The following is a 27,880-nucleotide window of genomic DNA, read 5'->3' as shown; positions in this document are numbered from 1 at the left end:
AGAGTACAGTAGCCTGACAGCTTGTGAAATCGGCGGGGTCCACTTTTAAGGAAACTGTGAGTCCTCAAGGTCATACATTACTTAAAATTAAAATTTATCACAGGACATTCAAACAAGGGGTCATTTTTGTTTTCAAGCTCTTTTCAATGGCAATTGACTTTGCTGAATAATAATAAAGAAAATGTTGTATTTATTTATTTATTTGGTCACGCTACATGAAGCTTAATTTAATTCATGGCGATTGTCGTCATAGAAAAGTTACCTGAACAGCCCTCAAAGCCTCTTGTTGAGTGGCAGACATCCATATTTGATCCACTTTAGATATTTGCTGGCATCTACTGGACGACGTGGGTCCAACTGTAGAGGGAGAGGAGTCTGCGTAAACTAAAATGTCCGCTGAGTGGCAGCAGAGTAGAAATAGCGTTCCAAATGGCGAACGAAGAAGACTCAAGGCTACGTCACTTCACATTGTGTTCCGCTACTTCCCGAAAATACAGTACAGTACAAAAAACCGCTTATATTTAGCCATGCTGTGACAAGCCCGATTCTCTTGTTTGAGCAATTCAGTTCACCAAAAGCTTCATCTCGATCCTGGTATATGTGGCGTAACTTCGCCATGTTTTGACGGTTTGGTTTGACTCGCGTAAGTTTGAAAAATCGGCGCCTTGCTAATGGCTGTTGTCGCTCAAACATGTTCATTGTTGGTCGCTGTGTACTTTCTCTTTCAATTTTTCCATGTATCTAACCATTTTACGGGAAAAGAGTCATATATAATATCATGCTTTGTAGCTATTTCTAGCGCTAACGAAGCTAACTGTTGACAAAGTTTGTATTCCCACTGTTGTTCAGCTACATGCTAACCTCTAGACCTTTAAATTATAATCAAAACATGTGAATGGATTGTAACTGATACATTTGAATTATCCTTGTGTGTGTAGGTCCATGGTGTCCCTCATGGAGGCTTCCACCAAGCCGGGCAGCAACCAGGTGGCTGATGTGGTCTTTGTCATTGAGGGCACGGCCAATCTGGGGCCGTACTTTGAATCCCTCAGGAAGAATTACGTACTTCCAGCTATTGAGTAAGACCGTCTGAATGACATTTGCTATATGCTCATGTATAGATGCAGATAATTCATGCAATTCACGTGTTACTGCAGGTATTTCAATGGAGGACCGCCAGCGGAAACAGACTTTGGAGGCGATGTGAGTGTTTTTGCACCTCTATCTATCTATCAATGGATGGATGATGGATATATACGTCTGTCTATCCATCTATTAGTGCTGTCAAAGTTAAAGCATTAACTGATTAATTCATCACAAAAAAATATCGCATTAGTCATGAATTAACGCAGATTAATCGCACTATTAATTTTGTCCATAGAATATCCTTTAGTGTGACAGCGGATGGCTACGTTTAAGGTAGCACAGGTTGTTTGAGCAATAAATATAATTACATGCATTAAAGTAAAACATTTAATAAATGTTAGCCTATGACATTTAGAATATTTGTTCATGTCAAAATATTGGGGTCATTTTTTCCCCATTTTAAATTGTGCAAGTAATTCATTGATTAGAAATAGAGGAGGATGAGCGTGTGCAGTGGATCCAAAAATGTTAAAGACGTCCTCATAACATTAAATGTCAAAAGACTTAACACATAACCCGGTGCTCTTCAAATTTGGCGGGGAAAAAAATATTGATTTAAAAAAAGCTTTTTTTATTAAGTGATTATTCATGATTAATCAGGATTCTAAGATGTGAATAATCTAATTAAAAAATGTAATCGTTTGACACCTCTAATATATATATATATTCTTTCATTCTTATATATATGATTGTATTCTTATATTCTAAAACCCGTAATAAGCAGTTTGATAATTTACTGTTTGTACATGGGTTACCAGGCTGTGAGGTACGCACCCTAGGGGGGAGATTCTCTTTAACTGAAGGCGTTATACTCTTTAAAATGGCACATTGTGCTAAATCCATGGTTTAACTGTTAAAATTACCATAGATTCATTAAGTAATGTATATACTAGCATTTGCATGTGAAGTGGTCACATTTAGTGAAATAGAAGTCTTACTAAAGTCTGAAATTGGCATGCTTGGTCTGCAGCCACAGTGGATATTTTAGAGTAGTTAACATCAAGTATAACTCACAATTTAAATATGTTCACCTTTTTCCTCTCTAAAAGGAAATTTGCAAATCCATTAAACATGATGCCTTCACTGGCTATAGACTTGTGAAAGGGTGTTGCACCAGCCCTGTCAAGATGTTAAAAGGGGTAGCTTTAGTTCTTTATTTCTGTAATAACATTTGGAAAACCAAAGACAGAAGTGCCCTTTTAGCAGGGGCAGGTAAAAGGTTAATTGTACTGAGCAGTGAGTAGATGAATCAAGATCATAAGCAATTGCTTACAGTTGCTTGGAACAGAGTAAAATTAAAACCTGAACCACACTGTGCTTCACCATGACCATATTATCTTCTCACATGTAGCAGCCTGCTTTGCAACATTTCCATGATAGTGTTAATTTCTAGGCTTTTTTTCCCCCTTTCACATTCTCTAGTACGGGGGGACTCAGTACGGCCTGGTAGTGTTCAACACAGTGGACTGCGCTCCTGAATCGTACGTTCAATGTCACGCTCCCACCAGCTCGGCCTTCGAGTTTGTTTCCTGGATTGACAGCATCCAGTGAGTTCACCTTTTTTTCTCCGCTATGTGCTTTAGTTAACGGTGAGGAATCTCACGTGGGGGGGGGGGGGGGGAATTCATAATTCATCGTCATCGAAATTTTTGTCGACTTTGCTTTCACGGTGTCCAATTTTACATTATTGAATTTTAATACTATCTCTAAATGAAGGGGGGGGAGCTCAAATGATTGTCTGCAAAGTGGGAGGAAGTGGTGAAATCAGCAGGCAGGATTCAGTTATGTGACTCGGCGGCGCCAGCCGTGAGTAAGACGTGACATAGTGTTTGCAAGTGAGAACATGTAATCAAAGTCTCGTCTCAGCGACTAATTTAATAGTAATTTAGCAAGACTTAAGTCCACGTACCTATCCTGGAAATTATTCGGAGTTGACAAGACCAAAATAACATCATAACGTGTGCCGGGAAATTCTCGCTCTAAAAAGCACTTCTGTTCCACCACGGACGGGATTTTGCGACTCCACAGCACGACTACCACTAAAGAAAAGATAAGTAAAGCTGACGAACACAATCAGAAAACCCACAACGCGTTGAGCTAACACACGGTATCATTGACAAGCAAGTAAGCATTGGCGAGCACTCACAAACGCTTCCATTATGCACGCAAGTAAAAGTTGACCGGATGTTCCATATTGTCTTAATACGTTTTTACACGCTTGTACTCCACATCATAGCTACATTCGTGCCTATATCATGTGTATTATGTACAAGACAATTTTTGAAATTGTCTGTTAAAAGATTGCGGCTACATGTTTTGTCACTACGAATTATATGCAAGACGCTGGCTCTCTCTTACAGTATGTTCATTCTATTACCATCAAATCACCATATATCAAATAAAATATATTTTTTTCCATTCTGCTGTAGTAAACACCTTTTGTCGTTCTGATTGCTGTTGTAGTGGGCAGTGGTGGACCAGTACTTGTTGTAGCTCAAAATGTGATATCTATTATATGGAATAATAAAAGACATTTAATTGACAAAGATTGAGAAAAATCAATGAAAACACCCTGTATAGCCTAGACATAATAATGAAACTGTCATTGTTAAATGTTGCCATAGAATATCGTTGTGAAATGTTTTGCAGAAGATTTATTAGGCAAATTAAAATATAAACAAGAGCTGTTGTTCAGAAACGCAGTCTATGTATAATTATTCTGCGAAGCAAGTGCAGATTGACACGATTATTTTTTGTAGAATATCGTTATCTAGTTGATGTTGTTTTTTAAATATCGATATATATATATGTATATATATTATATAAGTGTTCCCCTACTTTTATGTGCAGATTCATGGGGGGAGGAGCGGAGAGTTGTAGCCTGATTGCGGAAGGCCTCTCTGTAGCCTTACAGCTCTTTGACGACTTCAAGAAGATGCGGGAACAAATGTGAGGCTCTTCACACAAACTGTCTGGTTACATACACATCGTATATGAAATTGTACAATTTACATATAGCTGGCATCGGCCTGAAACCTCGTAAATCACAATTTGGTAACTTTAATATTTTTTCAAAAATCTATACTCTTGGTCAGTCCACACGTGTGAGTGTTATTTTTTTACAAATTATTGTTGACCAATCTTAAGTAGTGAAAATGGCTTGGTCTCTCTAATGATGCAATTTTAATGGTTGAACAAACATGCCTTTTTTGGGGTCTCCTAAGAAAGTGACCATTTTGGAGGTACAAGGTTTCGGCCCGACGCCAGTGATAAGAAATAAAAGCAGTTATAATTAAGAATAAAAATTTAAATTACAATAACACCCAACCATGTCCAAAGTCACCTTAAAAAGTCAAGCTTCTAAGCAAAATGGCGTCTCTTAAGGCCTGAGATTTTTTTTGGACTTTTTAAATAAATACTGTATTGCATCTAGAATGAAACGGGTAAAGCAGTAATAAATATGAAATACATGTTAAAAAAATTGGTTAGACTTTTCAGGTGTGGCTTTTTGAGACATTTTCAAAGTAAGTATTCTAAAATTACATTCATCAACTGTACAAAAATACAATTATACCTAATAGAATAAATAAATACTATTATAAGTAACGTTAAAAATTGTCCTTAAAAAATCAAGATTATCCTATCCAAAGGAACCCTAAAATGGCCACATCAAACTAAATTGGTGTTTTGTTTTTTTAAGCTGTGGATTTCTAGCATTTTATTTGATAAGTCAAAATTAAATTAACAGTGAATACATAAAATAATAATAAAATAAGACATAATATAGTAGTGAGAAAAGGTTTAAACAAACACATTTATCTGTGACTTGGACAGTCCTGGCAAAAATGAGCCTAAAATGCCAGACTTTAGAGCAAAATGGCAGACTTCTTGTCTGTTAACGCTCGGTTTAGTGACACTTTTTTTTGTGCATCTATTCGTGATAAACATGCCGACCAAATGTTGTGTTGCTAGTCAAACTGACTTTAAGGACTGAATTGTCCAAACATTCGCATAACATTGGTATTATGTAACGTTTCTTCTACCATCACTAGAGGTCAGACACACAAAGTGTGCGTCCTGCTGTGTAACTCTCCGCCGTACTTGCTTCCTGCTGTGGAGAGCGTTAGCTACACAGGCTGCACTGCCGACAACCTGGTCAAAATCATCAGAGATGTGAGTTCTCCCAAACACTTGTGATGTTTGCATTTTAGTTGATGTTCACGTCAATGTATTCTTCTCAGAGAGGAATCCACTTCTCTGTGGTGGCTCCGAGGAAGCTGCCCGCCCTGAGAGCATTGTTTGAGCGGGCGTCTCCAGTAGGGGGTGTTGTGGAGCCCCATCCAGACTACAGCCAAGACATGGTGCTGGTCAGGGGCATTTCGCTGCCTGGTAAATTACACACATGACAAGGATTGTACCCGAGAAATGACCGCTACAAGGTCCCTATTGTTTCTGTAGGATTTATTCTTTTTATTTGTTATTTTTTTCCGCCTGTAACAACACCCGAGACAACATCGGGGAAAAAAATGTTTAGGTTTTCAACATACTATATGACGGGGGCGGAGTATCAGATTTTGCGTTTCAAAATTCCTTCTTAACGAAGGATTCTTGATTGTATGTATCACCAAGAGCCATGAAAATATGGAAGCGTAAGTCGCGGCCCACAATGTACAAAACATTTTGTCTTTTGTAGCCATATGCTAAACCTAACAGGAAGGTCCCCCAGGGGCGGGGCATCAACTTTTGGGTTTTAAAATTCTTTCTTAACGAAGCATTTTCGGTTGTGCATTTCACCAAGATCCACGGAAATTTCAAGGCATATGTAACAGCCCGGGTGGATGACTGGTTAGCACGTTCGTTCGTCCTCACAGTACAGAGGACGTGAGATCCAGTTTGCATGTTCTCCCCGTATCTGCAAGGGTTTTCTCCGGGTTCTCCGGTTTCCTCCCACATTCCAAAGATATGCATGGCAGATTAATTGAACACTGGAAATGTAATTTGTGATGCCAGAGATAGTTGCACTTTTATTTTTTTTATACACAATGCCTAATCAAATACTGGGAAATGAGTTTTAAATGGTGTATTCTTTTATACAAAGTATAAAATACTTGGTGAATTAAGAAACGTCTACCATACGTAAAAAGCATTGTTGACATTTTTCTTCATTTAATTCTTCTTAGCAAGTCAGTGTCCCTTCACTGGTGAGCTATTTTTATGACAGGCCTCAGTTACTCTTGCACACTAGCACCTACACATAAGGCCAATGCGTTTTTCTCGTTCGTCCGCCCCCCTCCTCCATGCACTGCAAGAGAAGTAGAAAAACATGTTAAATGAATGCAATTAATAACTTCATCAGGCTGCTCATTTAAATAACGTAAAAAAAAAGAGCTCAATAAGGTGACAGACAGTATTAGCGGTTATTGGAGGAGGAAAAAAACTTTTTTCAAACAACCACTTTGTGGAAATTCACTCACCCGGGAAAAGTGACGGAACTAGATCAGTGAATGTAAGCTGCAACAACAATAGTCAGCAGCACTTAACATATTTATAAATAGGCAGTTGAGAACTAAATACATTGTAATATTATCTATTAGCAATTACTATACACAGAAAAATATTGTATTATACTTACTAGATATGCAGATGGTCAAAAGCAGCAAGAATATCAGCAATGTTGAATGTAATTCGTGTATGCACAAAAGCAGTTGAGAATGAAATAAACACCAGCAATGTTAACTATCTGGTACTATAATGCATAATACTTGATAGAATATGCAGATTTACAAAAGTAGCAAGAATAGTCAGAATTGTGGGTGATGATTAAACATGACTCAATAAAAATGTCAACACTTTCATCCAAAAAGTAATCAAGTATGCAAATTGAACATTTTTCCCATGTCTTGCAGTGTCGTCAGTTGGAGGCCCCGTGCCCCTGAAGCCTGTCCTGCCGCCTCAGACTGTCAATCAGCCTCTGGTCGGAGGCCCGCAGGCTCCTCCCCCCATGAGCGCAGCACATCCTTATCAGGTATGCAGCCATTCACGGTGTTAATTCACGGCGTTTTATGTTTGGCAGCCATTCAGCCGGCGGCGTTTGTGTTGCCGGGGCTAAAATGTTTGACTCGGCTTTGTCTTCTTTTTTAATCTGCCCGCCGACAGAATCCACCCACCATGACTGCTGCTCAGGTGGCTGCACAGATGGTTGTGGAGGCAGCCAAAGGCCAGAAGAACCGATGTAAGTTGCCAGATGACTGTGTGTATGTGTTTGCCAAGTTTCCACTTGTTTTGTCTTGGTGTCTTGCTCTTGCTTGTGTGCTGGCTATTTAGAGGATGTTCTTACCAGGAGTTACACAAAAGAGCTGTTAATGCACGGGACTGTGTGGCTGATAATTAACAATGCTGAGGCGCAATTTGAGTCTTTGTGTTTTATGTCACTTCATTGCTACAACATTAGGCACTCCTGCACCACCTCATGATTCAAAAGGATTTCAGCGCTATTACAATCTGCACTCATGTGTGACTGGAGTGAAGTTCATGACTGAGGTTGTAGGAACAGCCTGTAAAAGTAGACACTGATGAAGTAGTGTGACAAGAAATGACATAAAACTATATAAAAAAATATATATATATTTTTTAAAACACACAAAAAAAAACGTTTTTGTGTATTCTGAAATACAAACTCAAATTCATGAACGTGTCCAAAATGCTGCTGCATCCTTTTTTTTGGTTCCAAAGGGATAAAAATACATAACTAGAATACATTTCATTTTTGTGCTGTCTTTGTGGCAGTTTTTCAAAAACATTTCTTTCTTTTTTTTGTGAAGAGACTTTAAAAGTTAAAGGTCCATGTCGCAAGATACAGAGTTTTTTGCAGATTTGCGACCTCTTTGGCGAAAAACGGAATGGAAGCCAGCGATGTGCACACGCCCAGAGTGCCGAGACGTTAATTAGTGGTAGTTTTATTGTGCATTGCTTATCATAAATAGACCCTATTGCATTTTCGTGATGAAGTCTTACCTTTTAGCAAGAAGAAAGCAAGCTGTGGGTCCCATTTCATCCCCGTAGGTTTTTCCACCTACTCCAATATTAACGCTGCTCCATTGTCACCTCCGGGGGACAACTCCCGTTTCGGCCCGATGGTCGAACAAAATGAGCCACCCGGGGACTGACGGACGCACTGTAGTTTTGGTTTATTATTATTTTGAAACAGTTTTATATCCGCTGTCGTACACACTTTTCTTTTTCCCACGGTCTCGTAGAAACACTACCAAACACTTCTGCCTTCCCAGCGCTTCAGCAGAGCGAGAGAGAGATGGCACGCTCCTGACTTCACACTCAGGGAGAAACTTTAAGTTTCGGTCCCGAACCCCCGATCATTATTTCACGCTACAGGAAAATAGGGGCAACAACCTTTGTGCCACAGTAGTGCCTCCTGTCCTTAATACAATTCTTAAAACATTAGTGGGTGAAAAATAGTTATTTTAACACTCCAATTTGCGTCAATATTGCGACATGCATCTTTAAATTTTGACTACTGTAATAATTCATGTTCACGCAGTTTCTTTTCTTTTACATTACTTAAAAAAATATTGTTAACGGAACGAAAGTAAAAATGTCAATAATGAAAAATAAAATAAATCACAATGAAATGAAAATTAAAATAATTGAATTTAAAATAAAATAAAAATACAATATAAGTCACAAAGTAATGGATACAATTTAGATCATAGTGTTAAACGTGAAAGTGAAAGTTCAATATAATAATAATAATAATAATGATGATGATACTAAAAATGTTTATGAAAGTAATGAAATAATCTGATAAAATCATGTTAGTCCTATAGCTGGAAATTTTTCATCTGTGGGTGCCGAATGGCACATGCGCAGACAAGCAGCTTTCTTCATCACAGCACCATCTGCAGCAGATAGTGAGTCACTGCAACTTTACATGGAAATCAGCTATTCTTGTATTCCTTCAACATTTCTTCCCTGATTCAAACCATCAAGAAGGATTGGGCCTCCTAACTGCACCATCAATCTGGTCCAGGTCTGTCTTCCTTGTGCTCTTGGCAGCAGATTGGAAATGAAAGAAAATATTGGCATACATACGGTCGACGTCTGCCTCACTCGGCAAGCTGCTGTGGGAGCAAAAAAACTAAGTCTATCCTAGTGGAGATAGTAGAATGACTAGCAGTCAGTAACTATCCTTCAACTGTCATGCATCTTACACTACTCACAAAGAGTTAGGGATATTAGGCTTTCTGGGGAAATTTGTGGAAAATGCAAAAAGTTCACGCTACAGTGATATCATATCATGAAAGTAGGACATTTAAGAAGAAGGATGCACTGGTGATTTCCTCATCTCAAACAATTCATTGACAGAAAAATTAACCACAATGGTGGGTACACCAGAACAAAAAAATTCAACGTCTCAATTTGTCGTCATGTGCCCTTGAGCATCAATGACAGCTTGACAACGGCGTCTCGTGTTGTTCACAAGTCGACTCATTGTCTGCTGAGGCAAGGCATTGAGGTTCTGGGGTGCAGAGTTTCCAGCCTCTACACGGGGACTCAGCTGATCCCACAGGTGTTCAATAGGATTCAGGTCTGGAGAAAGTGCAGGCCATTCCATGTGAGGTACACCAGTCTCCAGTAGCCATTCCCTGATGATGCCACCTCCATGAGCTGGAGCATTGTTGTTTTTTGCCGTTAAACTCCTCGTTCGAGAACAGCAACTTGTGCAAAATGTACTGAAACATTTAACAGTTGGACATGTGCATTCAAAAGCTTAGAGAAGGTCACTTTAAGTTGACCTGTAAAGGTTTGAATGCATGTTGGGCTTGTCCTGAAATTTCACCTGAAAGCCAAGTATCCCTAACTTTTTGTGAGTACAGTAGTGTATTTCGACAACAGCAACAACATGAGATAGTAAAAGGAACATAAACTTGAGCATGATATCAGAGAGATAAGAAAATCTTTCAACATTTTGCTGAAGAAAGTAAAACTTCTAAAACAACATAACAAGGAGAAGGATAAACAAATTACTGTGCTTGAAATCCGTGTGGCAGACTTGGAGCAATACTCCAAGATGAACAATGTGGAGATCCCCACAAACTGCTTGCACAAGTGAATGAATTCTTCTCAAAAGTCAACAATTATGCTGGACTTGCCAACACGGAAACATGATTAACTAACGTCGTCCCTCTCTCCTCCAGTCTCGGGGATGGTCACTGCGGGCTCGCCATTCGCTGGCCAGCCGTCCATGCCGTCGCTATCTGGGGTGAAGCTCAACTCGCCCAGCATCTCCACTGTAACCACAGCCGGTCAGTCCCTCATGCCGCAGCAGCCGGGCGCTCCCAACCAGCAGCAGCAGACGGTGCCGCCACCCGGTCAACCGCCACCCAATCAGCAGCCTCAACCGCCTGCTCAACAGCAGCCGCCGCCGAACCAGCCCGCGCCCCCCACGGCACAGGCCAACATGGTACAATGTTTAAGCTGTTGTGCAAAGTCTGTATACATAGTGACATGGTTCCGTGTGTGTGTATATGTATGTGTGTACACACACACACACGTAAATGTATTTATTTATTTTTTAAGTCGGGTGTGCAGGCACCACAAGGGAACCCCAATCCGATGGGGCAGCAACAGGGCATGGCCAACAAGATTGTGGCGTGGAGCGGCGTGCTGGAGTGGCAGGAGGTAATTCAGTTTGAGAGCTCAAGTGAGATGCATGCATACTGTTTTTATTCACATTTTAACTGACTTAAAAATGTGTGAGATCCCACACATGATCAGGAAAAAATGGTGAAACGCTACTAAAGTGTGGTATGCAACACGTACCGACGAACTGGCCAAATTTGAGCGTTTTCCCTCTACTGTGATCACAGGCCTGATTGTCGGTAATTATTTTTCAAGTACAGTAACTTCTGGACTATAAGCCGCTACTTTTTTCACTTTCATTCGACCCCGCGACTAATACAAAAATGCGGTTTATCCATCAGATCACAAGGTAGCGCACTATAAAAGAAGCGCAAGAGCGTCAGGCAGAGCAAAACGATCCAAGTGAGCCCAAGGAGACGGAACGAGAGTGAGACAATTTGCGCCTTCATTATGGAAAAGAAAGTAGCGGGAACCCGGTGCGGTAACATTGAAACACCTGCAGCATACATTCGGGTGCGGCTTAAATGTATAACAAACTTAAGTATTCCCCAAGTTTAGCTAGCGCGGCTTATGGTCAGGTGCTCTATATAGTCCAGAAATTGCTGTAGGGCTGGGAGAAAAATAAAAATCTCAAATTTTTTCTTTCTTTTTTTTTCTCTTTTCAGTCATTCAGGACGATTATGATTTTAATCTAATAAACCCCAAAAATCATTAATGTAAAGGTTTCATTAATTCAAAAATAATTCTTGTGCGAAATGTTCAGGCAACTATAATGTATACTGATTCGAAATCAGTTTTAACATTAAACTCAACATTCGTTGTTTGTGCTTAAATGCCACAATTAAGTATTTGGTAGCGATTGTTAACATGTCTTGTTTCAATTCACAAAAACATTTGATTGGAACTGAACATAAGAACAACAGCTTTTAATAATTCAGAAGACAAAACTCGATTTCACGATTTGGCAAATTTTTTAAGGAATCGATCTTTAAAATGATGAGTAATTGAATTCGATTTATTGCCCAGTCCTAATTTAAATTGTTGCTTTCTGGCCTCCCTTGATGCAAAATCTGCCTGACATTGAATGAGACATTTTAAATTTCAGGTTGGCCTCCCCAATAAATAAAAAAAGCAAATAATATACTGCAGCATCAGGAGGAGTTGGCACTGGACTTCCCAGCATGCTTAGATGTAAACAGTGTTGGGAATTAGTGGTTTTTTTTAATATCAGTTTTTTCCCCGCATGTGATTGCCTGCCTTCAAGGTCGGATCAGTTGTGGGCGACGGGTGAAGCTGAGTCAGCATGTTTGTCATCAGTGGGTGTCTGATGGCCTCGGCGGCTTTTTTAAAGACGTGGCAAACTCACACCTCTGACTCTAGTCAACTTTGTCTGTCACGCTGACGACAACCTCGACGAGCTGCTGTGATTGCTCATTGATCCCATATCGACGCCCTAAAGATGAATGGCGACTTTCCCGGTGGGAAGTTATCACGTCTTTTTTCCCCATTATGACTTATTATCAAAAGTTCATTTGTTGTAATCACCGTACCTGATTGAGGTCATCCCAACACAGTGTCCCCAACGGATGGACACGGAAGATGGACTGCAGGGAGAGTCTTTTTTGGGATGAGATTATTTACACGCCATTAATTCGGTGTCATCAGACGTTAGGAGAGCTGCCTGTCTCGGCGGCAAAACTTGCAGACCTCAAGTGTCACCAAGAACAAAAGATGGATGCACAGTTATTTGCTTGTCTTTATATTCTGGGGGGGTCAGGATGAGATAATTAAATAGTTTACGTGATGTGTCTATATTCATTTAAAACAAACAAAAGCATAACCTTAAAGAAAGGCTGCAGAAAGTGTTCTGAGTAATCGAACAGTTTTAAGGACATCTAAAATGAAACTGCTAGTTGTAGCAGTAAATATGAAATTATTATTTTTTGGAAACAAAGTAGATGTGTGGCTGCACTTCCTCTCCTTTACCTAATATATTAGTGAGCTGTGTAGGAAAAACTTTTATAAAATTATAAGGAAACATACTGCCATATATTGACTCATTCTATAAATGAGCTGACTTCTCACGTCGAAGTGTCGGTGATGTACCTTCTCGAATTATCTTGTGAAATCTTTCACCTCGTAACTTCACAGATCAGATCGGAGCGGGTGTGAGAAGAAAAGAAAATGATGTTTGAGTTGGCCTGTGGGTTCATGCTTTTTCTTTTTCTTGCAGAAGCCCAAAGCCTCCTCCATGGATTCCGCCACCAATCTGACACGCTCCCTGCCGTGTCAAGTGCAGGTTAACCAGGGGGAGAACTTGTGAGTGGATCGGTCGATCTTTTGCCACCTTTCGTCTGTCCTTTGTCGCTGACGTGTTTGTCGCCACAGAAACACAGACCAATGGCCACAGAAGCTCATCATGCAGCTGATCCCGCAGCAGCTTTTGGTGAGCTGCTTTCATGTTTTTTTTCAATTGTGATGGCGGTTCATTTGTTGTATTTTGACCATTTGAATCTCTCTCTCTGTGTAGACGACATTGGGTCCCCTGTTCAGGAACTCTCGAATGGTTCAGTTTCTCTTCACCAACAAGGACATGGAGTCGCTCAAAGGCCTCTACCGCATTATGGCCAACGGTTTCGTAAGTTACAAGATGTGGCGTTGATCCAATGCCAAGTCAATTTCAGAGCTGGCATCATTGAAACCAGGACTGATACTTTTTAAAAAGCAAGGTGGCTCCATCGTCACATTGATAAATTTGAATGAATAAAAAAAAACAATGAATGAAATTGCAAAACAGTGTAAGTAAAATGCATACCTTAGTACTGTACTTTGAGAACTCCTGGTGCCGTGCCTGACTCTTTGTCCAAAATGATTCTATTTTGTTAGGCTGCCAGCATTATAAAGTGTGCCGAGCCATATTTGCCTTTTAAACTGCCTTTAAAAAGTCAGGCAGCTCTTACCAGCCTATATTGGGCAAGCAATTAGGTGCTAACGCTGGCAACAGGCGCCGTATTACAATAACAGCGTACTTAATTAGATTTTTTTTTGGCATCCTTAATTACTGATTGAACGTGATTTCAGAATAATGTGTTGTAGGGGTGGGAATAGTTTATGATGCCAATATAAACTTAAAACAGGGCTCTGACTAGCCTCCAGTCGGGAGGACGAGTCAAGTCAGCCGCCATGCGCTGCTAGGAACTACTTACAAAATATATGCGCACCAAGACATTGATGTCATGGGCTGTCCAGTCCCTTATTATTTTTCATGCTGGTGTATCAATTGTTGTGGAATTTTCAGTAGTTAGGTGAGATGAATGAAAAAGTCTGGAAAATAAATGGTATTTTGGATTTCTTTAGATTTGAAGCTTCAAATATACCCAAGTCTTACAGAGCAGTCTACAGGAAGTGATCTGTGAGTGTGTGCACAGTAAATTATCATGAGAAGATTTTTATGCAGCCTGGTTAGGTTTTGGGAGGTGAAAGGGGAGGGTCAAAACCGTAATTTCTGGACTATAAGGCGCACCCGACTGTAAATTGTGCTAGCTTAATTTGGGAAATACTCGAGTTTGTTACACATAAGCCGCACCTTACTGGAAGCCGCAGGTGTTTTAATGTTACCGCACCGGGTTCCCGCTACTTTATTTTCCATAATGAAGGCGCAAATTGTCTCGCTCTTGTTCTGTCTCTCCTACTGTGTTGGTTTTGCTCTGCCTGACGCTATTGCGCTTCCTTTATAGTGCGCCCCCTTGTGATCTGATGGATAAGCCGCACCTTTGTATTGGCCGCAGTGTCGAATTCAAGCAAAAAAAAGTAGCGGCTTATAGTCCAGAAATTACTGTAGACAGGAAAGCAAGTAGTCTGTTCCGAGCAGGCTTATCTGTCAAGGTCACTTCGATATTGTTTCATGTACAAGTGAAGAGCCCATTGTTAAAGAAAATACAGGCGACAACAATACAGTATAAACTTATGTCAATACCTGCTAAATAATTATTTTCCATAACACCATACATTGAGAACATTTTGTTTCTACTTTATTTGACCAAGCTGCTAACCTTTTCTCTTCTGCTTCCAGGCCGGCTGTGTCCATTTCCCACACACCACCTCACCATGCGAGGTGCGCGTCCTAATGCTGCTCTATTCCTCCAAGAAGCGCATCTTCATGGGCCTCATCCCCAATGACCAGAGCGGCTTCGTCAATGGTATCCGACAGGTCATCACCAACCACAAGCAGATCCAGAGTCACCGTGCGGTGAGTGCTAACTGAAGGGTTGGTGGGTTGGGGGGGGGGGGGAGCAGTAAGTGTAAAGTCCTCTAGTGGAGTAGAAAGATAATGATGATGAGGAGGAGTTGACGTAGAGGAGTGCCTGGGGAGTTGACTGGTGTTTAAGCTGCATTGCTATTGACGTTTCATTCAGGCAGGCACTCAAATGCATCCTTGCAAGATGCTAATGGCACTAGTGTTAGCTCAGTGACACAAGCGCTCATCATCAAACTACAGGGTCTGTACGGGTGCTTAAAAACCTTGAAAATGCTTGGATTTTAATGTTGTGTTTTCAAGGTTTGAAGTTTCAAGTGCTTGAATTTTCGGTTAAGTGCTTGTAAATGCTTAAAAGTGTTCATCATATTTATTGGCAGTCTGACTCAATTAGGGGTGAAACAAGTCCTGAGTAAATAGAGTACTAAAAAAATCCCACTTCATGTGCTCGTTTATTTAGCAATCTGCAGGCAGGGCGGCCTCTCAAAGTCAAATTCAAGCTAACAGCTGCTATGATTGCTTCCTCGGGTTAATTTCAGAATCAAAGACTCCCAAGTCATCGATGTCCATAAAGTGTTATTTATGATGCTTTTATTTAGAATTTTCCACCGCGGTGCGAATAAACAAACGTTATGTGGCCGGCTTGTCTTTGTTGCTTTCATGGAAACGGTAGCTTGCTAGACTCCAGCGTGGGCCGCTGTGGCCGAGCCGCCGAACGTGGGGTTTGACACCGAGTGGACGACCGAGGCTTCGATGGCCCATCAAAGTACGTCGCCATGTGAAAGTGCTATGCAAAAAAGATTGGGCACCGGACCGCTGCTCAGAGTAACTGTGCTCAAACAGCTTTTAGCTGCCATGTGGATAAACTCAAACAGTTGCCAATTAAGGTCCACAACAACATGCTGGGCTAGCTCAAATGTGCTAAATATGAATTTAATGTCTTATTTTAAATATATATATATATATATATATATATATATATATATCACTAAATTGCATTGTCACTTTTGTGGCCCTGGTATAGTTTGTTCTGAAAGTTTAATTAAAATCTGATAATAACTCATAAAAATGATAATCATCCAAACATTTACTCATTCACTACTTAATCAAGATTCACACGAAAACATGTCTACAGTGTCCATTTTTTTCCTTTATTTTTAAACTGCTGACATTATAAGCAAAAAAAATAAAACACTATTAGCCGTTGTTAGGACTCCTAAATCAGGACAAATTTCTCTCTTCCCTCCACTGTGCTAGATATAAGAACATTGCTAGCATGAAGACCACGGGTGCTGCTGACTCTATTCATTAAAAAACAACAACACACCAAACAACCAAAAATTAGCAGCAAACAAACGCCTCTGGCGCTCATTTGAGGACCATACGAAAATATTTTGTGCACTATACACAGTATATTTGAACCTGTAACGTGAAGGAATAAAATTCCTTATTTGCCTAATAAATGGACAACTTTAAAAAGTAAACTAATTTAAGAAAAAATAAACCAATTGTTTTTTATTAGGTGCAAATGTGTTATTTTTTGTTTTGAACTTAAAAAAACTCTGTATCCAAGCAAAAATATATTTTAAAATGAATACTACTAATAGTACTCTATAGCATTTTCAGTCGAGTGTTCGAATCCTGAAATACTTGACTTAATAATAGGCTAATTAAAAAATGGAAAATAAATAAGTTTCCTTAAAAATGAAAGCTACTTGATCTGTTGGCTTTGCATGCGCCTTTACGTTAGATTGTTGTCTTGCATCCCGTACCGGGAGGTTTTCGTTTTAATGAACATTGGCGAGAAAATGAAAAATACCAACTTTAGATAAAACATAGACCAAAGCCACGTGTAGCCTGCTGCAAAGTACGCAAAAACGAAAATCAGCTTTTTGCAATCGGAGAGTCATCTCTGTCCAGTCTTATAAAGTAAGTATTATAATTACTAGCCCTACAAGTTAACTAACGTTAGCTAGGATAGGTTTGTGAACCTTTTGGTACATGCCAGATCTAAACTGCGAGATGTCTATCAGCGCTATCCATCCACATCCATCTATTTTCTTAACCGCTTTTCCTCACAAGGGACGCTGGAGCCTATCCCAGCTGGCTTCGGGCAGTAGGCGGGGTACACCCTGAACTGGTTGCCAGCCAATCGCAGGGCACACAGAGACGAACAACCATCCACACTCACAATCACACCTATGGACAATTTAGAGTGTTCAATTAACCTGCCATGCATGTCTTTGGAATGTGGGAGGAATTCGGAGTACCCGGAGGAAATCCACACAAGCACGGGGAGAACATGCAAACTCCACCCAGGAAGGCGAAGACCGGACTCAATCTCACGTCCTCTGCATTGGGAGGCGGACGTGCTAACCAGTCATACACCGTGCCGCCTTCTATCAGCGCTATATATCATATTAATTACGTGCAGTTATAATGGGCTATAAAAGGAAAAAAAGTAAGCATTTGTCAATGATAAATTATAATGCTCAGAAGAACTTAACTCAACTAAAAATCTAAGCCCAGCTTGTTGGTGCATATGATGTAAGGTAAACACTAGGGGTGTAATATATGTGAGTGTGTTAATACGTTTCGGTATGGCATGTTCGATTCGGTCTACTAGTGCAGTGGTTCTCAACCGCGATCCTCGAGTACCCCTTTCCAGCCTGTTTTCCATGTCTCCCACAAGCAACACAGGTGTTTCAAACGATAAGCTAATTAGCAAGCTCTGCATGAAGCCTGATAACGATCCTCAGCTGTGTTGGCTGGGGAGACATGGAAAACAGCCTGGATAGGGGTACTTGGGCTGAGGACTGAGGCTGAAAACCAGTGCACTAGCGCAGAGGTCCCCAACCCTGGTCCTCAGGGACCGGTATCCAGCCTGTTTTCCATGCCTCCCACAGCCAACACAGGTGATTCATATCATCAGCTAATCAGCAATCTCTGGAGAAGGCTGATAACGATCTCCACCTGTGTTGGCTGTGGGAGGTACCGTACCGTATTCTCATTAAATGTATTAGTGGAAGCTGACGCGCCGTGGAAAAGTAGTTAGTAGGCGAGTTTTCACACGGACGCTATTGAGCGCCGCACGCCAGACAGCCATCCGAAGGGTACTGGAAAAACTAGAAAATTGATCTTGAAAGTCTTTAGAAAGTGCTTGAATTTGGTGCTAATACTACTGCTTACCATTGGATTTCAAATTTTTTTGTTATTGTTAAGGTCAGACTTTTAATTGGGTGGGGTTGTGTGGGGGGAGCCCATCAGAAGAGGTTTCATCCAATTTTTTTTGTATTTATTTATAAAATATTTTTCATGCTTTTTAAACTTTAAAGACCCTGTAAAGTGTATTTAGAGATATGCTACTAAATACGAGAACTCACATCAACAATTATCCATCCCAGTTGTGTCTAGTTCTGTCTACTCCCTGAAAATGCACCTTCCCCTTGGATAGGCCGCTGGCATGACTGCACTAGAGAGCCTTGTTGATGCCCAGGAGTATGTGAGGAGTATGTGCATGTAAGGCGAGTGATGCTTAAATGCGAAGAGTGTGTTTGAGTTTGGAGCTTGCATGGCTCCTTTGGAGTGGAGTGCCTTGTTGTCCGCGACGACTTGGCGTGATATTTTCCAGAAACCGAAGGCTTTAATTTAAGCAGCCCCGGAATGTACCAAAATGACCCAAAAATGGACTCTTCAAACCAATGGCAGTCCTCCTGTGTCTTTTCAGGCGAGGTTTCGCCGCCTAATAAATGGTTACACAGTACGCGTGAAGCCCAGTCCTGTAGTTAAGCAATGTTGAAAATGATAAGATTAGACAAAGCTAAAGTTGGACTGCCATGAATAATAGAGAGCGGGTAGCGCAGATGTCACATATATTACATGAGACATGCCGTACACACAGTGTGCCAATCTGCAGGGACGCAAGAAGAGTCCCCTTTCTCCCCTACCCCCACTTCTCCCTGATGGAGGTAAATCCACTTCTTCTGCCTCTCTTTGGATGCAGTCCTCTAACTGGAAAGTGAAGCCTGACATCGGGCTTTCGTGAATGAAACATGTCTTTGTCCTCATTATCGACCTTTCATTTGGTTTTTACATAGCCTGCTAATTTTTAACCTTTTTTTCCCCTTAAATAATATAGCCACAGTCATTTTCATTTAGCATGGGTTATATGGGTTATTTTGTATTTCAGTGGGTTCTTAGAGATTTTGTCCTATTGTGGCAAAATCTGAACCACTTATTCGAGACAGGTGTACGACCATGAAGCTTTGAAAATTAGCCATTGTGTGTGGGTGGAGCTTGGCAGCCAACATTGTCTTGCCATAAAACACAAAACTCAAATAAGTCAGCTATGCAGGGTCAGAAGCAGGCTAAATGTTTCACTTAGCAATACGAATTACGAAATTTGGTAGGCGTAGTTATAATGGAAACCACAAAAAATATTGGCCAGCATTTGTCAATGGCTCTGAATTACTTTTCAAATGTGATGAAATTGGAGTCCAATTCTAAAGTTTGCGTTATCAAGAAAAAAAAATACTGTAATACAAAAGCTATACTGAGACTGAATTATGCATTGCAAATAGTAACATTTGTTCAATCATTAAACAAATGGCTCCAATTTGATGTTCAACCTTGTTTGAGCTTTACAATTGCTCGTCCACCCATAGACAACTCTTGTTTCCACCTCGAACTAGCATACAGTTGTGCCTTGAGATACAAATCTAATTCTCTCCATGGTCAAACTCTTAACGTAAATCACTCTTTGTCCATTGGAGTGAATGGAAATGCCATTCATTTTAGTGATGCACAATAACTATGGGCCTGATCATTATTTAACCGATATTGGGGGGGAAATGACATAATGTGTATCAGTCTGATATTGCAAAACACACTACCCTTGGTCTGGTTACTGCCACTTTGAGTTTGCTGCTGCTGCATGACGTAGGAGATAAAATGACACGGCTGCACGCGACTTAAGAAGTAATGGTGAGATTTGTTAACACGACTTGGCGACTGAATACAATTATAACCAGCAGAAGTCTCCTCAACTCTATAACTATTTATATTTATATTATATTATTGAAACTTGGGTTAAGAATTTTCACGAGTGCACGCAACGCTTGCTGAGTCCCATTCACTTGAATGAGAGCCGCAGCGGCGGGTCTCTCGGGTCACCTGGCCTGCCGGCCTTGGCACCATCTCGGGGGCCGCTTCCTTCACTTTTACCTTTGTTGTTGGATGCTAAAATCGTGTGGCCTTAACATTGGAGTACGGTACAAATTGACGAACTCCAGCGACTTTGAACGTTTGGAGTGCTAGTGGCTCTGGGTGGCGGAGGCAACGTAACAAAGGCTGGGCAGTCGAGCCAAGGTACGGCTCGCTCAGCTAAATAGCTAATAGCGAGGATAAGTGGTTTAGAAAATGGATGAATGGATAGATAGTAAATGCTATGACATTGCTGTATACAAACGGCCACGGCTCGTTGAAGTGCAGCTACTGTGAGTAATATTTTTATTCTTTTGTTTTTATTTTAGACCTTGAAAATGTCTTCTAATGAAAATGGCCAGTAACGCTAAAATGTTTAGGGTCCTGCATTTATTTAAGTGTGTGTGTGTGTGTGTGTGTGTGTGTGTGTGTGTGTGTGTGTGTGTGTGTGTGTGTGTGTGTGTGTGTGTGTGTGTGTGTGTGTGCGTGTGTGTGTGTGTGTGTGTGTGTGTGTGTGTGTGTGTGTGTGTGTGTGTGTGTGCGCACGCGCACGCGCACGCGCGCGCAATGTGCATTGTTGAAATTTCATTGCAAAGTAAATAATTTTGTGAGTGATTTATGTTTATATTCTAAAATACTAGTGGGAGTACCAACAAAACACAACCAACTTAATAAATCCTTTGAGATTGCTCATTGCCTCACTGTCTAAAGGGGCAAGACTTTAGAAAGTAGCAAAAGCAACGTCGATCACATTTTTATTTCATCCTCCTACCCCGCTACTTAAGTAGGTAGCAAGATTGTAATGTTTTATTCTTTTAAGCTGCAACAATAGAAAAAAGTTGTCAATATCAGTATCAGTGTGGAGGAGGAGGAAGTTATCGGTATCGGTGGAAAAAACAGTTATTGTACATCCCTAAAATTTCTTCCAGCCTCTCAAAAAGAACAACAGAAATTTGTCATTAGTATTTCTCTCTATACTTTCACAAAACATAAAATAATAAATTACAGTAATTAAATAACTATAAAGAATTCATGATTAATGAATGTCTTCTGTTGTGTGTGACTTGGCCACCGGGGGGTGGTTTAATTCTCATCAAGACACAAACAAAGAAGATTTCTGTAAGTCACTCAGTAAATATCTGTAATGCTGTAGTTCGCAGAGGATACAAATATGCTTGTATTGTATTGTATTGTCTACCTGTTGTGTTTGTTTGTGTACATATTAGTGGATACACAATTTGTGTTTAAAAATCCGTTGCTTGAAGAGTTATAACACCGCCAAAATCGGCCGTACGATTGCTCGTATTTTCAAAACTTAAGTTGGGTCTCACTCTCAGGACACCTATTGTAAACGTAATGTTAGACAGCCCAACCCCCTGTGTGTTGACTATCCACATGCTGTACCGCAAAATAATTCACAATACGGTATTAACCTCATTCTGTTTGTCTGGCTTGTTTGCAAGGCTTGTTGTTTAGTCATCCTGCTAATTTTACATCTGGACAAAGTGCGTGTGCGTCTTGAGCATTTAAAGCAGCAGAACACATGAAACAATAATGATGATTTTTTTTTTCTCTCTTACTCTCTCTCCCGCCGCCTCTTGTGCATCATCACATATTCAGTGTTGCATCGCTAATAAAGTTCGCCACGGCTGTAGCAATCCTGAGGCGTAATTAAAATTTCAATTCGCACCAAGTCGCCAGGATGGGCTGGACGGGACCACACGCTCCTCTTAAGGCGTGACGCTTTTCCCTGGAAAGTGCGCCGACGTCCCAAAGCCACCACTTTAGGATCTCCGGGTCTGCTTGCTTGTTTGCGCCGCACCGGCATGATTCTTGAAGCTTGCATTCCCGCAGCCCCTGTTAGCTTGCATTTTGCTAGCTAACAGACAATCACAATGATCAGCATTATTCATACTACAAGTGATTGCACATTCATTCAAATCGTTTCTAAAAACACGCGTACTTTTTCACAGTTCTAAACACTACTTTTTACGTTGTTTGTTTTGTTGCTGCTTGGAGTGTTTGGCGTTATTTCATGAAACCATGTCAGTGATTGGTCTCACAAACAATGACTTCTCAGCCATGTACGGAGCTGACTATAGTGTCAAAAGAAAGCAATGCCGTCGTAATTGAGGTTCAGTATGTTGATCTGTTATAAGACGTAATGGGAGTCCGTAACTAATAACTATAATATTGCAAAAATGTATTAACTCATTATATTACGTTGTTACTGCCTAAATGTAACACGTTACTTTTGCAACCCTCAGCACTGTTCTTGAGTCTTAAATTGTAAACCAGGCTTCGGCAATCCTGGTACTTGAGGGCCGGAGTCCTGCATGTTTTAGATGTTTCCGTCCACCAACACACCTGATTCTAAAGATCAGGGTCGTTTTCAGGCTTCTGCAGAGTTTGCCGATGAGTTGATTATATGAATCGGGTGTGTCGGAGAACGGGAACATCAAAAACCTGCAGGACTCTGTCTGACGTAAACAGTCATGAGAATTTGACTTTACATACAGGTAAGAATGTGAAACAGTGATAACTGTAAGAAGTATATTGAAGACATTAACGACTTGACTGATAATTTTTTAATTGTTCTGGCAGATGGGCGGCGGTGGCGGTCCAATGCAACCTGGACAAGTCCAACCCAACCAGAACTTCCTCAACCGGCCCCCCGGCCCCATCCCTGTCTCCCACGGCAATGTGCAGCAGCAGGTTGGTAACAACCCACATGTGCACATACACACTTGTCTTTGTATCATCGTGGGGACATCTCATTGACTTGATGCATTTTCTAACCCCAACCATTAAAAATGATTGCCTACCCCCATTCCTTACCCTAACCTCAACCATAACCCAATTCAATTCTAAACTCTAAAACCAAGTCTTGACCCTCAAAAAGAGGTGTGAACTTGTGGGGACCACCAAAATGTCCCCCCAATTTCAGGTCGGTCCCCACAATGGTAGTTAAACCTGAAAAAACACACGTTCATGGGCCTCACAATGTAACAAAGACAACGATACACACTGCCTGGTGCTGCTGACTTGTGTGCATGTACTTCCTGCTCGCCTCTTTTAATTAACTCTTTGGTTCTTCTTCAAAACACTGGCAACACCCTTCCTCCTCCTCGTCCTCCTCTTCCTCCTCCTCCTCTTTCTCCTGTCCAGTCGGTGGTGGTGGGCATGCCCCCTGTTAGTCAGGTCACTATGATGGAGGAGCAGCAGAGACAGAACAACATGGTGAGCGACACATTTTCATATCCAGTGGCGCCTTGAGATACAAGGGACCCGTCCGTCTAACACATTTTTCCAGAGAAGAGCCGCCGTTCGGATTATTTCTTGTTTTGACCTGGAAGCGAAAATACATTTTATTTTGAAGTTGACCCTTGCAGTGCGTTGCATAGTAGCCTATGAACAACCATTGTGGCGGTTAGCTGGTTTAGGCTAGCTCTCCGCTAATGCTACGGTGGCCGGTGAGATGGTTATTTCTATCAGTATGTCTTTGCACGAAAGCGGTCTTTGGTGGGGGGGGAAGGAAGAAAAAAAGTCGACTGCAGGCGGCTGCCCTAGAGAACTGTGCTAAGTAAGCTAGCTGATCACAGGCTTCTATATTGCAAGTCATTCATTTTTATATTGTTGGACTTAAGAAGTAAAAGCAGAAAAAAAGTTTATTTAGGTGTATGGAAATGACATGTTAACGATGAAACTAACTGGGTTTCATTCTTATTCTGCTTTGCAGCTGCATGCCGACACGCTTAATAACATGCATGTATTCGTAATGAATGTATCAACGGCATACATGTACAGTAATTTCTGGACTACAAGACGCACCTGACTATAAGCCGCGCTAGCTAAATACTATGTATATAAGCCGCATGTGTTTTTAATGTTCCCGCTACTTTATTTTCCATAATGAGGGTGAAAATTGTCTCACTTTCGTTCTGCCTCTCCTGATGTTTTTGGGCCCACTTGGATTGTTTTGCTCTGCCTGACGCTCTTGCTTCCTTTATAGTGCACCCCATTGTGATCTGATGGATAAGCCGCACCTTTGTATTAGTGCCAGGGTTGAATTCAAGTGAAAAAAGTAGCGGCTTGTAGTCCAGAAATTACTGTACTTTGTTTATGCAAGTGTGAAAACAAGCATGACTAATGTGAACTTTGACCTCAGATGAGCATGAGAGCCGCCGGGCCCAACAGCCAGCAGGCGCCCGTCAGCGGGGCGCCGCCCAATCAGGTGACGCAGGGTGGCCAAGCTCCTCCCCAGGGCCCCATCCTGCGCTTAGCCAACCCTGGGGCCAATCCGCAACTGCGCAGCCTCCTCCTCAGCCAACAACAGCCGGTAAAAACGCCACCGCCTAACTTTTGGTGCATCCGTCAGGACTTTGGTGGATGGTCAACTTTGTCATCCCACTTCTCAGCAGGGAGGCGTGTCCCACATGCCCGGGATGATGACGCACCAGGGACTCGGCCAGCAGATGGTCCACTCGGCGCCGGGAGCGGGCGCTCAAATGCAGGCGCAGTGGAGGCAGCCCATGCCAGGTTAGACTCATTCTGTAATGCTGCTTAGATTCTTTTTACACTTGTGAAATGTCCGTTTACAGAGTGGTTAACTTCTCGTTGTATTTGGTTCAAAATGAACATCAGTTACTTTTTAACATGGTTTTCACTAGTGGTGCAACGGGTCATCATTGATCGGTGGTCGGTTTCGGATCAGGCCCGATCCACGGATTGGTTGGTGGAAAACAAAAACAAAAACAAAAAACAAAGTGCGCATTCAGTCGATACCATTCTGACATTTCAAGGAAGCTGAAACATACTCAACGTAACACGCTAACCCTAACGTCAAAATAAAGTTTAACAACTACAGTAATACATTGACGGCAATGCAAATAGTCTTAGTACACTTTTACTTTGAAGTTCGCCCACGTGTTGGCGTGACGGCTAGCTTGACTTCCCTTTTAGACGTTTCTTTGGCTATGTTCACACTGCAGGTCTTAATGCTCAATTCCGATTTTTGGATGAAATACGATTTTTTTGAGTAAGCGTTCATATTGCCTATTAATTGCCACCCCAGTCTGTCTGCTGTGTGAACGTTATGCGTCCCCAAAGTGACCCGTATGTGCAGAAGAAAATATGTCACTCACAACGTTGTTTGCTGAAGTAAATACGTATGGTCCAGCGTCCTAGTTGTATGTTTCAATTTTCTGTAAGCTTCATTTGTGAATGAATAAATAAATAAATAAACGTATGGTCCAGCGTGTCGGGGCCACAGACTTTTATAAGTCGCATTTGGGCAAAAAAATCAGATCTGGCTCGCATTTGCCTGTAGTGTGAACGTAGCCTAAGATTGACATTGTAGTTGCGATCAACACAACACTATCCCGAAAATGTTCAATCGCTAATTAATTACGCTGTCATTGTTGATACGGCAAAAGTCTTAGACATAAGCGGCTAGCTGTTAGCATGACCATTGTGCATGACTGTCTGGCTGCCGGCTGGTAAGTAAGTTTGACACCTGGTACCTGACTTAGTAGTAATTTCTGGACTACAAGACGCACCTGACTATAAGCCGCGCTAGCTAAATTTGGGGAATACTCGAGTTTGTTACACACATAAGCCGCAACCGACTGTAAGCCGCTGATGTTTTAATGTTGCTGCACCAGTTTCCTGCTACTTTTTTTTTTTTTTCCATAATGAGGATGCAAATTGTCTTGCTCTCGTTCTCTCTCTCTCCTACTGTATTTGGGCTCACTTAGTTTGTTTTGTAAAAATAATAATGTTAATCATGTTTCTGCCTCATATTGCACTTAAAAGTTGTGTTCCTAAATCCTAAACGGCTATATTAAAATTTTTGAATTGATTTTTTTAATATGGAGAAAGTGCTTTACAAAATAAATGAAGACAAAGTACTATTTATCTTTATCTTGTTCTTTTTTTCTTTTTTTTTGCTGATCTGACAAACGATCCGATCCGTGATCCGATCTGAACCGTGACGCCACGAGTTTTCGCCATTCACTCCATGAACTGCGTCATTGTTTCTCATGATCGCAAGTTTTGACACTTCACGGTCGAACAATCTTGTACAAACCGTGTTGCCATTTCTCCCCATCGTAATCGACGTGACAAGCCGAGATTCACACCCTAATTTTAATTTCACTAAAATTGGATGTCTTGGTTCTTATGTGTGTGCGTGCGTGTGTTTGCATGCAGGTCAGATGCTGATGTCCGGCGCTCAGCGGGGAGTCGTATCCCAACCTGGGATGCCCCAAGTCTCCAGTGTCATGGAGGACGAAATCCTAATGGACCTCATTTAAGGGAACTTTCGGAGCCGGTCAAATCTTGACTTACTGTGGTGCTTTTTGGACCCTTTGTATTTTATTTTTTTGCAGACCTTGGACATAATTGCAAAACAAAATTGAGCGGGATTGTGTGCGCGCGTGTGTGTGTGTGTGTGTGTGTGCGTGCGTGCGTGTGCGTGCACGTGAAGTGATTTGTTGGTTTGATCTGTCACATACACACAAGCTGGAAGTAGTAGTGATTCTTCAGTAGTCATGGCTAGCTGTTTAACAATTAATTTCATGAAATAAATGCAGTTTGCAGTGTTTTTTTCTATTTGGAGCCAAACGGTGTCAGCGTGTTAATTTTAACTGCTCCAATATGTCGCCCCCTCCCGCCACTCTGAGCCGCCACTCGTGGCCAAGTAGTGCTACCAGATGGCCTCGCTCGGCCGCCAATAGGGCCGACCAGGAAGTGAAGTCATCGTCCGTCACCTGGGAGATGGTTGCTAGGATACAGCGACAGTGGGCTCTTGTTTTGCCGGACGCGGTCCCTTTTTTCCTCGATGGACTGTCGGCCCCCTCACTGGGCTCCTTCGCTAGTCCCATCTTCTCTAGGGCCCCTTTACTAGGACCAAGCCTTTTTCTCTACCCCTGTTTGGCCCCTTGACTTGTCCACACGCCACCTACCCCACTATCTACCTAACTAGGCCCATATTCCCCCCCCCCCTCATTAGGCACGACCACTAACTCCTTAGTGGTCTGGATCACTTAATCAGCAGCTGGTCCCTCGGTGCCCGACTCGGCGTCGCTCTTGCCTACCTTCCTCTGTCTCGCCACCTCCGTCTTCATGCCCTCGTCGCTATTAGCGGCTGCATGTGAACGCCTACACTTTGTTACGGCACCAGACATTGTTGTCTGAGGCCCATATATACAGTTGAAAATAAGTACGTATGGTTTCTGTGTTAGGTTCCATGCCTGACCTTGCTTTTGCATGGCAGAAATCAACACACTGATGTTAAATTGCCTTTACTTTGCTCTTGATGTGAAAGAATTGCACTCCATAATCCGCTTCACAGATGTGTGCAGTTTTCTTGCTGTCCACAGTCTTAAATGGGAGACATCAACAATTTCTCCTCCCTTATTGGTTGAACACGTTTGTCATCGTGAGTTTGTAGAGCGCAAAAAATGGCCAAAATTAACACATTTGCTAAAGTTAGCATGCCCTCTTGCTGTACCTTTTGTGGAGTGATATTATTTTCCACAGTCTCTATCACTTTTCTTGCTGCCCACATTCTCCTCTCGGAATTGGTTGTGAAGGGAATATAGCAGATGTCCACTTCTG

At 41.5% G+C, this 27,880-nt stretch overlaps 1 protein-coding gene across 4 annotated transcripts; it reads left to right on the top strand.

Moving 5' to 3' along the window:
- The first annotated feature begins 449 nt into the window (after positions 1-449).
- med25 (mediator complex subunit 25) lies at positions 450-26,878 on the top strand. Of its 4 annotated transcripts, none has more exons than XM_077559228.1 (20): positions 450-643; positions 939-1,079; positions 1,158-1,203; positions 2,569-2,693; positions 3,997-4,095; positions 5,199-5,319; positions 5,388-5,535; positions 7,053-7,171; positions 7,303-7,378; positions 10,359-10,624; positions 10,753-10,842; positions 13,037-13,122; positions 13,192-13,249; positions 13,334-13,441; positions 14,876-15,052; positions 22,865-22,975; positions 23,429-23,500; positions 24,429-24,599; positions 24,679-24,799; positions 26,471-26,878. In XM_077559228.1, the coding sequence occupies exons 2-20, from the start codon at positions 943-945 to the stop codon at positions 26,572-26,574; spliced, it is 2,235 nt and encodes a 744-aa protein (XP_077415354.1). In that variant the 5' UTR covers positions 450-643; positions 939-942; the 3' UTR covers positions 26,575-26,878. The 4 variants fall into 4 exon arrangements, with proteins under 4 accessions (XP_077415354.1, XP_077415353.1, XP_077415352.1 ...); XM_077559227.1 differs by having other exon boundaries at positions 10,741-10,842; positions 24,682-24,799; XM_077559226.1 differs by having other exon boundaries at positions 10,741-10,842.
- The last annotated feature ends 1,002 nt before the right edge of the window (positions 26,879-27,880 follow it).

Source organism: Vanacampus margaritifer, chromosome 2 (genome assembly GCF_051991255.1).
Source record: "Vanacampus margaritifer isolate UIUO_Vmar chromosome 2, RoL_Vmar_1.0, whole genome shotgun sequence".
NCBI classification, from domain to species: Eukaryota; Metazoa; Chordata; class Actinopteri; order Syngnathiformes; family Syngnathidae; genus Vanacampus; species Vanacampus margaritifer.
Note: the sequence above shows the minus strand (reverse complement) of the source record. Positions and strands in the feature narration are given on the sequence as shown.